The 14,821-nt window shown below is 45.6% G+C and overlaps 1 protein-coding gene across 3 annotated transcripts in view; it reads left to right on the top strand.

The window, feature by feature from the left end:
* Positions 1-1,209: 1,209 nt before the first annotated feature.
* The window catches only part of TAF6 (TATA-box binding protein associated factor 6), a 43,357-nt gene continuing 29,745 nt past the window's right edge, over positions 1,210-14,821 (top strand). Inside the window, exons 1-3 of one of the 3 annotated variants that reach the window (XM_077470559.1) lie at positions 1,210-1,349; positions 10,069-10,242; positions 11,948-12,034. In XM_077470559.1, the coding sequence (XP_077326685.1) occupies positions 10,093-10,242; positions 11,948-12,034 (237 nt within the window). In that variant the 5' untranslated portion in view covers positions 1,210-1,349; positions 10,069-10,092. The remainder of the gene's footprint in view (positions 1,350-10,068; positions 10,243-11,947; positions 12,035-14,821) is intronic. The other 2 variants (XM_077470557.1, XM_077470558.1) reach the window with 2 other exon arrangements.

The raw sequence follows: 14,821 nt of genomic DNA, 5'->3' as shown, positions 1-14,821 counted from the left end.
GATAGGGATGAGGACACTGAACATTGAAGCACGGGGATAAGGATGGACACTGAACATTGAAGCTCGGGGATAAGGATGAGGACACTGAACATTGAAGCTCGCGGATAGGGATGAGGACACTGAACATTGAAGCATGGGGATAGGGATGAGGACACTGAACATTGAAGCACAGGGATAAGGATGAGGACACTGAACATTGAAGCTCGCGGATAGGGATGAGGACACTGAACATTGAAGCACGGGGATAAGGATGGACACTGAACATTGAAGCTCGGGGATAAGGATGAGGACACTGAACATTGAAGCACGGGGATAAGGATGGACACTGAACATTGAAGCATGGGGATAGGGATGAGGACACTGAACATTGAAGCATGTAGCTCAGGATAGGCACTACAAGTCCCAGCAATGCAAAACCTACTAGGTAACAAGGGAAGTATTAGTGTTGTAACGAACGGCCCAGTGTTTGTGTTGTGTGTAACTTCACTTCCGTAACATTATGTGATGGTTTCGCTGAACTGTATTGCCGAAACTATGTTGGAACGCACGGCGCAAGTGTTTGGAACGCATCGCGCATGCGCAGTACGCAACAACGTACCCCGTGTTTGTGTTGTGTGTAACATCACTTCCGTAACATTATGTGATGGTTTCGCTGAACTGTATTGCCGAAACTATGTTGGAACGCACGGCGCGAGCGTTTGGAGCGCATCGCGCATGCGCAGTACGCAACAACGTCACTTCCGCACCATCCTGTGATAGGCATCAAACTGTGACACTACACGGGCAGCCTTACAAAACCCGCCATTCCGATTCTGACAAGGGCGTTAGTATTCCTGCGCATGCGCACTGCTACCATAGCAGTTGGGAGAATCCGCAGGGACGATTGTTGTGCATTAGACGAAGACCGCGCAGGCGTTGGTGTAGTTAGTAGTTGATGACTTTTACGTCGCAATCCGACCTGCAGAAAAAAAAAAAAACCCCGGGCACTCGCGCGCGCATGCGCACTACAATTGAGCCGTGACGGAACCCATCGTCAGGTTAGGCGCCTTTTACGCATGCGTGCCGCGGCTCTGCGCTCTGCGTTCCACAGACGCGCTCCACGCCAGGTCTTAGAAGATACATGATACACCCGCAAATATTACATGTGGACGAGCTGACGAGAAAAAAAACAACAACAGAAAAATATATGATATTTTATAATTGTACGAGAAGTGTGTAGGTTATATTTTTTTTTGGTCAGCACGCCCGGAATATTATTTCGTCGCGGAGGTACAGGACCTTTGGAGGCACAACCGGAAGTTTACCTGTGAAACGGAAGTGACCCGGGGGGTTGGTACAGGAGAGCTGCGGTGAGTGATGTACGGGGTAGTGGACTGCTGTGTACTGATATAATCATGTTGATATCGTAATACCAGTCTATTGCTGAAGGGTATGTCTATGTATGTCGGCGTAGGGTGGGTATGCAGTGATATGAGTGTAACATGCAGGGAGGGGGTTGCATAGATAGGACACTGTAGAAATCAGGGACCAGGTCTGGGAAGAGCTATTCACAAACTGGGGAAGCTGTTATGTTGGGTCCTGGGCCTGCTGGGCCTCTTCCTCAGTATCAGTGTCCCCACAGGTGTCATATAATAGACACCTTACTAAAACTCACTAACGATCTACTAACTGCTAAAACCAACAGCCAGTACTCCATACTCCTACTACTTGACCTCTCTGCTGCCTTTGATACTGTTGACCACCCACTCCTCCTCAATAAACTACATTCCCTTGGCCTCCGAGATTCTGCGCTTTCCTGGTTCTCTGCCTATCTATCACAGTGCTCCTTCAGTGTCACCTACAACTCTGTATCCTCCTCTCCATTGCCCCTTTCTGTGGGGGTCCCCCAAGGCTCTGTTCTTGGACCCCTCCTCTTCTCTATTTATACCTCCTCCCTTGGTCACTTGATAACCGCCCATGGCTTCCAATACCACTTATACGCCGATGACACCCAAATCTATCTGTCTACTCCTCACCTCACTCCTTCAGTCTCCTCTCGCATTACTAACCTGCTAACTGACATATCAGCATGGATGTCGCACCATTTCCTTAAACTAAACCTCTCTAAAACTGAGCTATTAATAATCCCCCCCCACCCGTGCCGCACTCCATGACTTTTCCATCAAAATCAACAATGCAACCATCAGGCCCTCCCCTCACGCCAGGGTACTAGGTGTAACCCTAGACTCTGACTTGTCATTTCAGCCCCAAGTCCAATCGTTGTCAAAAGTTTGTAGATTTCACCTCCGTAACATCTCTAAAATTCGCCCCTTTTTAACAATTAAAACTGCCAAGATCCTCATTTACTCCCTTGTTATCTCTCGCCTTGACTATTGCAACTCCCTTCTCATTGGCCTGCCTCTCCATAGGCTATCTCCTCTTCAGTCTATCATGAATGCTGCTGCCAGACTTATCCACCTTACCAACCGCTCAGTGTCTGCCAACCCTCTCCTCCAATCCCTACACTGGCTCCCAATCACCCAGCGAATTAAATTCAAAATACTAACCACCACATACAAAGCCATTCACAACTCTGCCCCGAGCTACATCACCAATCTTGTCTCCAAATATCACCCAAACCGTCCCCTCCGTTCTTCTCAAGACCTCCTACTCTCAAGCTCTCTCGTCTCCTCCTCCCACACTCGTCTCCAGGATTTCTCCAGAGCCTCTCAAATCCTCTGGAACTCGCTACCTCCACCGGTCCGGCTATCCCCTACTCTTGCTACCTTCAGACGATCCCTGAAAACTCATCTATTCAGGGAAGCCTATCACATCTCAAACTAATCTCCTACCACTTCCATAAACTCATTCCCAACAGTTATAACCTTCTGTACCACCTGCCCCACCCTTTTAGATTGTAAGCTCTTCTGAGCAGGGTCCTCTTAATCCTCTTGTAGTTATTTGTATTGTAACTGTATTGTCTCCCTTTTTATATTGTAAAGCGCTGCGTAAATTGCTGGCGCTATATAAATCCTGAATAATAATAATAAAAGGAAAGGTCCAGGTGTCACCCTGGGACCCTCTAGATACCCCATAACCACACCTCTGTTCAGGAACCTGCGCCCAGGTTGGTGCAGGTTCCGGTTGGTGATTGGTGACGTCGGGGGACAGAGGGATGATGATGTTGATCCGGGTTGGGTCCTCTAACTGAGTTTCCAGGCTCCTCCATAGGACACCAGCCTTGCTCTCACTCCTCTACTAGAAAATTCTTCCCCTGGATCCTCCAGTTTTCTTGGCCTCTCCCCGCAGGTGAGACAGCACAGGACCACCCCTGGATCAGAAGGCTCCAAGACTTTTCTGGGCCTACCCTCTCAGTTGCAGAGGCTTGGGATCAGACGGCCCAGAGGCGCAGGACCATGCGACACAGGCCATCAGGTCGGGATAGCGCACCCCGGAAAAAGACCAAAAATGGTGTCGGTACCTTAAATACCCTCTCCCAGAATGTACAGCAGGGAAGCCACTCCCACTGAGCTACTTCAGAACAAGAGGTGGTATTGAATACATCCAGCCTGCTGCATTTCCACACTTACCGGCGGTGACAGCGACACCTACGGTCAAGTGGGAACCAGCCGGACTGGCACAGAAGCCAGAACTTTTTGGAAAAATTAGCCTGAGCCCAACTGCAACTTCAGACAACTAAATTTGAAAAACAATAGTGTCTGCCCATTAGGAGCAGAGCGCTACATATAGATGGCAGCTCACCTCACTGAGTGGACCCTTTAATCACAGAGGGTCTAAAGCACCTTACCCTCCCTGGGGTAACAAAAATGGTGATCCATAATAGAATCCAATGGAAATCCTTATGGGCAGGTAGATGGAACAACAAACTCCACTCAAAATGCCGCACATATCATAAAAACAAAAAGCAATATATAGTGCTCTCTGCATGTACATGCAATTTATTTGGAATAAAAATAGAATAAAACTCACAAGTATGGCACTAATGACCAAGTGCCTGGTATATCAGCACATAAAACAAACAGTAAATGGCTGCGGGTGATGTCACATCCGTCCGTATGCATTACGTCCCTCTGGGCAGGACTTCATCAGCTCGGTCATTAGTGCCATACATGTGAGTTTTATTCTTAATAAATTGCAGAGAGCACTATGTGCTGCTTTTTGTTTTTATGATATGTGTGGCGTTCTTTGTTCCATCTACCTGCCCATAAGGATTTCCGTTGGATTCTAATGTGAATCACCATTTTTGTTACCCCGGGTGTGGGGGGGGGAGGTGCTTTAGACCCCCTGTAATTAAAGGGTCCACTCAGTGAGGTGAGCTGCCATCTATACTATCGTTGGAGGTGTGATTGTTCCATGAAGTCACCTGCATGCATCAATTATTTTAGCCCAACACTGAAGACACTTTTGGATTGTTTATATTTGTCACAGATATCTGTGTTTATATCTGTCTTATGGACATTTCATGTGTTAGAACATATTTGTGTTTTATTAGCGCTGCACTATTCTTGTATATACAATAGGAAATCACGTCTAAAGGAATGCAGACCCAGCAGCTTTCCTCGTTAGAGCCCTGCAGTTGCATCAGCTGATTGATGATTATAAAAATCCCCCCCCCCCCCCCCCCATTAGATGCACACTCTGCAGACAAACAGCTTTTTCTTCAGAGTGACAAAAGGTAGGACTCTGCAAATATTGGCTGGCCTGAGTCTCCTCTGGACTTTTTACTGCTAAATCCAATTCAGTTCCAGAGCTTTTTTTTTTTTTTTTCCAGTGATGTCTCCTATCCATACATTATTCTTTTTAGCCTTTAAAGCAAATACCAGTGTTTTCCAAGCAGGGTGTTACATGCACAGGACCCAGCTTGCTCTGGATCAGCATCATGGTGTGGGATGGCTGGCAACAACCAGTGACGCTTACAGGGCTAGGATGCCTGGCATCGTTCAGTGCTTTGGTGATGACAATGCATGACTCTAATCCAGGAGAGATGCATGCTGGGTCTTCACACCCATCTTCTGCCATGTTGCTGGAGTTAAAGTGGTTCTTCACCCTAAAGGGGAAGTTCCGCTAATCTGATCCCTCCCCCCCTCCGGTGCCACAATCGGCACCTTTCAGGGGGGAGGGGGGTGCAGTTACGACCGCGCATGCGCAGTAGGGAACCGGGCAGTGAAGCTGTCATGCTTCACTTCCCGATTCCCTGACAGAGGATGGTGGCGGGGGCAGCAGAGAGATGAGCGATCGCTCGTCATCTGCCACCGACATCGCTGGACCCTGGGACAGGTAAGTGTGATTTTATTAAAAGTCAGCAGCTGCAATATTAGTAGCTGCTGGCTTTTAATATATTTTTTTTTTTTTTTAGGTGCAGAACCGCTTTAAAGATAGGGTTATTATGTAACTGGGGGGGGGGGGGGGGCTCTGTGATGGTGGTCTGTGTGATTGTTGGGTTCTGTATTGTGGGCCCTTTTATGATGGATTGTGTGATTGTTAGGTTCTTTATTGGGGGGCCCTTTTACGATGGACTGTGTTATTGTTGGGTTCTGTATTGGGGAGCCCTTTTATGATGTACTGCGTGATTGTTTGGTTCTGTATTGGGGGCCCTTTTATGATGGACTGTGTGATTGTTGGGTTCTTTATTGGGGGCACTTTTTATGATGGACTGTGTGATTGTTGGGTTCTGTATTGTGGGCCCTTTTATGATGGACTGTGTGATTGTTAGGTTTCCTATTGGGGGGCCCTTTTACGATGGACTGTGTTATTGTTGGGTTCTGTATTGGGGAGCCCTTTTATGATGTACTGCGTGATTGTTTGGTTCTGTATTGGGTGCCCTTTTATGATGGACTGTGTGATTGTTGGGTTCTTTATTGGGGGCACTTTTATGATGGACTGTGTGATTGTTGGGTTCTGTATTGGGGGGCCCTTTTATGGTGGACTGTGTGATTTTTGGGTTCTGTAGTGGGGGCCCTTTTTATGATGGACTGTGTGATTGTTGGGTTCTGTATTGGGGGGCCCTTTTATGGTGGACTGTGTGATTTTTGGGTTCTGTATTGGGGGCCCTTTTATGATGGATTGTGTGATTGTTGGGTTCTGTATTGGGGGCCCTTTTACGATGGACTGTGTGATTGTTCGATTCTGTATTGGGGGGCCCTTTTATGGTGGACTGTGTGATTTTTGGGTTCTGTAGTGGGGGCCCTTTTTATGATGGACTGTGTGATTGTTGGGTTCTGTATTGGGGGACCCTTTTACGATGGACTGTGTGATTGTTGGGTTCTTTATTGGGGGGCCCTTTTACAATGGACTGCGTGATTGTTGGGTTCTTTATTGGGGGGCCCTTTTACGATGGACTGTGTGATTGCTGGGTTCTGTATTGGGGGGCCCTTTTTATGATGGATTGTGTGATTGTTGGGTTCTGTATTGGGGGGCCCTTTTACGATGGACTGTGTGATTGTTGGGTTCTGTATTGGGGAGCCCTTTTATGATGGACTGCGTGATTGTTGGGTTCTGTATTGGGGGACCTTTTTATGATGGATTGTGTGATTGTTGTGTTCTTTATTGGGGGGCCCTTTTACGATAGACTGTGTGATTGTTGGGTCTTGTATTGGGGGGCCCTTTTTATGATGGATTGTGTGATTGTTGGGTTCTGTATTGGGGGGCCCTTTTACGATGGACTGTGTGATTGTTAGGTTCTGTATTGGGGAGCCCTTTTACGATGGACTGTGTGATTGTTGGGTTCTGTATTGGGGGCCCTTTTATGATGGACTGTGTGATTTTTGGGTTCTGTATTGGGGGGCCCTTTTACGATGGACTGTGTGATTGTTGGGTTCTTTATTGGGGGGCTCTTTTACGATGGACTGTGTTATTGTTGGGTTCTGTATTGGGGAGCCCTTTTATGATGTACTGCGTGATTGTTTGGTTCTGTATTGGGGAGCACTTTTACGATGGACTGTGTGATTGTTGGGTTCTGTATTGGGGAGCCCTTTTATGATGGACTGTGTGATTGTTGGGTTCTGTATTGGGGAGCCCTTTTATGATGGATTGTGTGATTGTTGGGTTCTGTATTGGGGGGCCCTTTTACGATGGACTGTGTGATTGTTGGGTTCTGTATTGGGGGGCCCTTTTACGATGGACTGTGTGATTGTTGGGTTCTGTATTGAGGGACCCTTTTATGATGGACTGTGTGATTGTTGGGTTCTGTATTGGGGGGCCCTTTTTATGATTGTGTGATTGTTGTGTTCTGTATTGGGGGGCCCTTTTACAATGCACTGTGTGATTGTTGGGTTCTGTATTGGGGGGCCCTTTTTATGATGGATTGTGTGATTGTTGTTATCTGTATTGGGGGGCCCTTTTACGATGCACTGTGTGATTGTTGGGTTCTGTATTGGGGGGCCCTTTTACGATGGACTGTGTGATTGTTGGGTTCTGTATTGGGGAGCCCTTTTATGATGGACTGTGTGATTGTTGGGTTCTTTATTGGGGGGCCCTTTTACGATGGACTGTGTGATTGTTGGGTTCTTTATTGGGGAGCCCTTTTATGATGGACTGCGTGATTGTTGGGTTCTTTATTGGGGGCCCTTTTATGATGGACTGTGTGATTTGTGGGTTCTGTAGTGGGGGCCCTTTTTATGATGGACTGTGTGATTTTTTTGCTTCTGTATTGAGGGGCCCTTTTATGATGGACTGTGTGATTGTTGGGTTCTTTATTGGGGGGGCCCTTTTACGATGGACTGTGTGATTGTTGGGTTCTGTATTGGGGAGCCCTTTTATGATGGACTGTATGATTTTTGGGTTCTGTATTGGGGGACCCTTTTTATGATGGATTGTGTGATTGTTGGGTTCTCTATTGGGGAGCCCTTTTATGATGGACTGTGTGATTGTTGGGTTCTGTATTGGGGGGCACTGTGCAGTTCTATGATGGAAGTTAAATGTGGGGGGCATATATCGCGGTATAGGTCTGTAGTGATATAATACTCATATGATGAGAAAGCTGTGGTACCAAAAAGAAACGTTATACTCATGCAACAACTAAAAAAAAATATAAAAAATCACCGCGCTAATCAAAATTAAATTGGAGTGAATAAAAAATGTGTAAAAACAATAAGTGAAAAATACTCTGCAGTAAAAGTGTACATGAAATATATCTGATCACCTTAAACACGTATACCACAATATTTCATGTGTAAAACTCGAAATTTACCAAACACAATTAAGTGCAAAAATACAATGAAAAACAATCTTATAGAAAGTGTATAGTTCCAGTGTGGTGAACACAAAGTCCAGTTCCCCGATGGGAATTTTTCCAAAGTTCCTTCCTTTTTTTTTCCTCCTTCGCTCTTCCCTTTTTCCATCTGGGAATTGGACTTGGTGTTCACCACACTGGAACTTTACACTTTTCCACTTTAATATTTTTGTAGACATTTTATATTTCCGGATTTTCTATAAGATTGTTTTTCATTGTATTTTTGCACTTAATTGTATGTTTTGGTAAATTTCGAGTTTTACACATGAAATATTGTGGTATACATGTTTTACTGCAGAGTATATTTCACTTATTGTTTATACACATTTTTTATTCACTCCAATTTAATTTTGATTAGCGCGGCCATTTTTTTTATTTTCTATGATGGAAGGACTGTTTGACTGGCGGTCTCTGTGATGGGGGAACTATGTGATTGGAGGGCTCTGTGATCCGAAGGGGAATTACTACAGGACTCAGTAGGGGCCCGTTGGAAGATTGAGTGCAGTGGGGACACCGGGATTATACACTTTGATAAAGGCTGCAGCACTGGAAGATGGAGACGTTAATACTATTCACCAGCTGGAGTGCTAATTATTTACAGTTTTCTGTTATTGGGGGGTGGCTCTTTAGATTATTTGGGGGAAGTATGTGAGTGATTTTAACGAGGAACTTCCAGCACCATAACAATCAGTGATACTCTAGGACGAAGATGCATTACATCATCCATTGCACATCATTCATTGTTGGCTGGCGTGCCCCTACAATGGCAATTGCTGGAGCCAATTGTATATCTCTCATGTGATTGGAAGACTCTGTGGTGGGTGGGCTCTGTAATGGGGGAACTGTGTGACTAGGGGGCTCCGTGATGGGGTACTGTGTGACTCTGTGTTGAAAGGAATTTTTTTTTCGGGGGGGGGGGGGGGGGGGCGGGCTGTGTGTTTGGATGGCTCTGTGATCACAGGGACTGTTTGACTATGGGACTCTATGATGGGGAGGGGGCACTGTGTACTTGGAAGACTCTGTAATGGGGGACTGTGCGATTGGGGGGGGGGGTCTGTGTGATTGGGGGACTGTGCGATTGGGGGAGAATGTGTATGGAGGGGCTTTGTGATGAGGGGGACTCACTACAAGCCTTGGCACCAGCTGGAGTGCTAAGTATTTACTGTTTTTTGTTTTTGGGAACTACTCTTTAGATTATTTGGGAAAGCAACATATTTGTTTTAAAGAGGAACTTCCACCTCCCAAAGAAAATTACATTCCTTTTCCCCTTTCCTTTGGTGCTATTTTAATGCTGCATTAATATACTAAAGTCTAGGGGGTCCTGTGTTGCCCTCTCTCTTGCACCGCTCTCCTACTACAGGTCCCTTCCTGTGCCATCTTCCTTATAGGGAGCCGGTTGTCTCTTCCTGGTTTTTGAAGCCGGCCCCTCAGTGACGCTGCATCAGATCTCGTACATGCACAGAGAGACCTGGCGCCGTGTGTGTTTGCATATATGACATCAGTATTCCAGGAGGAGACTGAAATGTTCTCGCCCGGGTGAGAACCGAGATGGGGTGGGTTGAATGGGAAGAAAAAAAGGTAAATAAAAACATATAATAAATAAAAGGTGGGTTTTTATATATGAGGGAGAGGAATACAATGGTGCATTCATTTTTGTAGAAGATTCTGTGCTTGCTATAATCATTTTTTAAATAAAATCTCTAAATGATACCTTGTTAAACCAACAGATATTATGTATTTAGTTGGTATTTTAGTGGGGTGATTTAGTCGATGAAGAACGAGCACATTGTCTATTATATCTCCCATGTTCATGCTGTTTGCTTCTCCTTGCCCTCCAGGCTCTCCAGACACGCCCCCTTGCCATGGCGGAGGGGAAGAAGATTGGGAATGCTCTCCTCCCCAGCGAGTCCATGAAAGTGATTGCAGAGTCTATAGGGGTGTCCCAGATGTCAGAGGAGACCTGCCAGATGCTCACACAAGAAGTCAGCTTCCGGATAAAGGAAGTCACTCAGGTCAGAGGTCACCTCATTGGGAGAGAGATGGGGAAAGCATAGACTTTCTAAGATAATCTGAACCTCTAGCCTAGCATTTATTAACCAGCGTTCTTCTAGAGCATGGGGTGCACAACCTGTTGAAGAGCCACATAAAGCAGAGTTCTGCAGATTTTTTTTTTTTTTTTAAGTCAGCAGTTACAAAAAGTCTACCTGCTGACTTTCAATTGTCCCACTGTCCAATGATGCGGGCGTACAAAGCCCCGCTTCTCTCCCCCTCATCCCTGGAGCATAGGGTGGAATCATCATTACAACCCCTGACACTATACCAGTGTTTGGGGGGAGACACGTCTCAACTATGGAGTTTTTACCGCCCCCCCCCGCCCAACTGCAAACGCAAACAAGACCTTACTGTTCTGAAGTCCCCTATAAGGCCCCTTTTACACAGTGCGGAATCTGCTTGCTCAGTGGGGATCCCTCTGCTGATTCCCCCCCCGACCGGGCAGAGCAAAACAGGCAGATGATGGCTTCATGTCTGCTCCGGTTATGCAGAGTGGACGTGGACTCAGCCCGCTGTACTCTGTGGGTCCTCTAACTTGCTCAGACAAAGGGAAATGGTTCCCCTTCCTACAGCCGCTTGCCTCCTCTGGTGCCAGTTCCATCCAGGGGTCCACACTGATGCTCTAGGATGATGGGTCAGCAACCTACAATCTGTGATTTCTGACCTTCCATTCCAGAGCAAGAGGTTGCAGGCCACATGTCTTCAAATTGATCATCAATGTAAGGGGCATTTTTCATACTATGAATGTAAGGGTATATTCTTCACATTGACCACCAATGTAATGGTGCCCTTTTCTTCTGAGCACCAATGTAACCAGAAAACTAATGCAGGCACTATATCCAAGAATTTGGGGCATTAAGGCTAAACTCTGGTCAGAAATGTTATTGAATATCCATAATAGGGGTCGACCAATATCATTTTTTCGGAGCCCATACCAACAGTAATTTTTTGGCCACATTTCAGGCTGATAGCTGATATTAGGTGCCGATATTCTGTACATTACTGTCACCTGCCACCCATATACAACTTGTCACTAGTACTTTATTTCATTGCATTACTTCTGGCAGCCTCTCCCTAGTGGCGTCCGAGCGGGTAAACTTCCACATGCGGACGGGCGGTGAAAGATGATGCAACTATCTTTCTGCTCACCCGTGGCTGTAGCTTTGTCAAGAGTGGCTTTCGTGGCCCTGCTGTAAGGGAGTAATACGAGGCGGGCAGTGAGAGATTATGTCATCTCTCTGCTGCCCACCGCAGACAGAGATCGGCAGACACTGCATTGAGCACCACGCAGGGACAGGGGGAGGAGGTCTGACCAATAGTGACATCATTTTAACAGCTCTGTATTCATTAATACAAATTTAAGTGTATTACTTTAAAATGCAAGTGCCTAATTGTGACCTGATATCAGCTTATTGCAGCCCCCTGTATGCAGCATAAGGGGCCAGTTACTTGTGCTGTAGTTATGTGCTATCAGGAGACATGCTGATAGGTGGGGAAAGCAGAGTGGTAGAAAAAGTAGCTAATCTGTCTTCTGCTTTTCCTTTCACTGTCAAGTCGCAGACTGGAGGAGGGACAGGACCGGTTTCATCTGTATGTTTAGCCTAAAATTCTGTCTTGATATTCTTCACCCATCAAACTTCTGACTGACTCTTTTCCCCCCTGCAGGATGCTATGAAGTTCATGCACGTTGGTAAGAGGCAGAAACTCACCCCCAATGACATTGACGCTGCTCTAAAACTGAAGAATGTGGAGGTAACAGAATGAAACAATAGGAAGAGACTTTATAGATGTACACAGTACAACCTCCTCAGATTAGCAGGATTGGGGTTGATTTACTAATATAAGAGACTGCACAATCTGGTGGAGCAGAGCATGGTAGCCAATCGACTTCTATCTTCAGCTTGTTCAATAAAGCTTTGATCAAAAAAAAAAAAAAAAAACGCTGGGAGCTGATTGGTTCCTATGCAGAGCTGCACCAGATTTTGCACTCTCCTGTTTTAGTAAATCAATCCCACTGAAACTTCCAATGAGGCAGCGAAGATAATTCTGTCTATTTAGTAACACCTCGGGGCTCCCCTTCATAAAAGTTCAGAACTCATAGTTTTTAGTGGGATTGATTCAGACAGTTTTGACTGTTGTGGACAATCCTCACTGTTTATTCCCCTGTAGTGCAGAAATAGTGAATATAATGTATGTTGCGAGTAAGGATAACGAGCAGGCATGCCATTTGTACTGGGGCAATTTTATTATAAGCAAGTTTCAGGGAAAGTCCCTTCCTTAACCTCCTCCCACGGACCACCTGCCGGCCCTTTAAGAGTTCTAAAAGCCAGGAGGCATTTAGGTCATGTGACTGCTATGATTAACTGTCACAACGGTCACATGATCGTAAGCTCCCGATCCCCGCTGGCTACCATGCAGGGAGCATGCTGTCAGCACAGTAGGTTGTAAACACAGGGCCATATATATGTGGCCGATCTGTGTCAATGCTCACCCGCTGAGAGGCCACATATAGGCGTACGGCTGGTGCCAGGTGGTTAAGCCATGATTCACACAGATCTGGTTCAGATGCGTTCCAGAACACACAGATTCACATGGTTAAGTGAAATAGCATTGTTTTCTATGGAGGTCGTTCACATCTATGTGATGAGGTTCTGATGCGCTTAAAAAAAGGGTCCGTGCATGATTAGTGCAGTGCGATTTTAAAAACGCATTACAATCGTAGCTGTCAAGCACAAATAACCCTGCAAATTCCCATTCCAAACTGCATGAAAATCACTCCGCATCCAGTGTGAACCTAGGCTATAAAGCTGATTATCAACCAGAAGGAATAGAATCACATCAGGAAGGTACTAGCTTACCTTGTGCCATATTACACACCCTTTAATTTTACAGTCCATTTTTCTGCGAATTCTTCTTTCCCAAAATGTCCTTTATGCTCCCTGTCACATTTCCTCAAGCAGAGTGGTGATGTGCTTATATCATGATTCTTTATGTGGGTGGGTGTGATCTCCACAGCACCTGGTTGCTACCAGGCCACAAACATTGATTGGCAGCTGTGCTAACTGGTGCAGCACTGCCACTTAGTGGTTAACACTCCTGCCTTGTGATTTGAATCCCAAACTCAACACTGCCTGCATGGCCTTTGCGTGTTCTTTCTGAGATTGCTTAGGTTTCCTCCGGCTACTCTGGTTTCCTCCCACACTCCAAAGAGCTGATGGCAGGTCCGAAAGACGGCTACAGCGCGGGCTTAAATTACCGGTAGGGCATACATGGACGTCACCCCACTGCTGTACAATATGTGTTTACTGAGTGCTTGGGATTTGGATAATCACAGATCGGAGGAGAAAGGGCCGATCCTGGCCCTTTACCACATGATGTAACCTGAGGCTGGTAATCGAAGAAAAAAAACAAGCTGATTATCGGCTCATGTAAAAGGGACATTGGTCCCACACACAGACAGCCACTACTGCTAAGCAGTGCCCACCAGTGCCACCTAGCAGTGTCTATTGGTACTGCTAAGCAGTACCACCTACTTGTACCACCTATCAGTGCTACCATTCAGTGCCTCACTATCAGTGCCCATCAGTGCTGCCTTTTATCAGTGCCTATCCATCCAACTTATCAGCACACATCAATGAAGAAGAAAAATTTACCGGTTTGCAAAATTTTATAACAAACTGTGAAAATGTTTGTTTTTCAAAAATGTCGGTCTTTTTCTTTGTTTAGCAAAAAAAAAAAACCCCAGTAGTGATTACATACCGCCAAAAGAAAGCTCTATTTGTGTGAAGAAAATGATAAAAAGTTCATATGGGTACAGTGTTTTATGACCGCCCATTTGTCATTCAAAGTGTGACAGCGCTTAAAGCTGAAAATTGGCCTGGGCAGGAAGGGGGTGTAAGTGCCCGGTAAGCAAGTGTTAAAATGGCTCCTGTCTAAATTGGCCCTTGTATGTGTATGCATGTAAGGTAGGGCCTTAGATTGTAAACTCCTTGAAGGCAGGGACTGAAGTGAATGTGCAGTATGTAAGGGGCTGTGTCAATTGTCAGCTCTATATACTGTACATGCATATAATAATAGCTGCTCTTTAGTTAAAACAATGCTGGAAGTACTGCCTGCACGCACCCCATCACATCACTGCATTCCCACGGAATGATGGGAAATGTAGATCTTCCTCTAGAAAGTACTCCTAGCATCCGGGGACAGAAAAATTGTAAGAGAAAAGAATTAGTATCTTTACACCTATGTATTTTTATTTTTTTTGTGTGTTTTCAGTTTTGCAGAAATACACTACAGCCCATTAACATGGTCTCCTATGGGTCACGTTCACGTCTGTGTATTTTATGGAAAGAACTGGGGACCTTTTTCGGGTTTTTGGTTCCATAGACTTTAATGGATCACAAAACGTGTATTTAAAAATGCAAAATGCACCTGGAATATGCAAACTGCAACCCGTATAGGTGTGAACCAGGCCTAAAAAGTTAGGATTATTTGACAGCCTTTTCACTATCATCGGGATCAAGTTAAGGGTCAAAAATGCAC

The sequence above is a fragment of the Lithobates pipiens genome, unplaced genomic scaffold, assembly GCF_037356315.1.
Source record: "Lithobates pipiens isolate NorthernLeopardFrog02 unplaced genomic scaffold, aLitPip1_a1.2 Scaffold_8, whole genome shotgun sequence".
Taxonomy (NCBI): Eukaryota; Metazoa; Chordata; class Amphibia; order Anura; family Ranidae; genus Lithobates; species Lithobates pipiens.
This window is presented reverse-complemented; position numbering and strand designations above follow the sequence as displayed.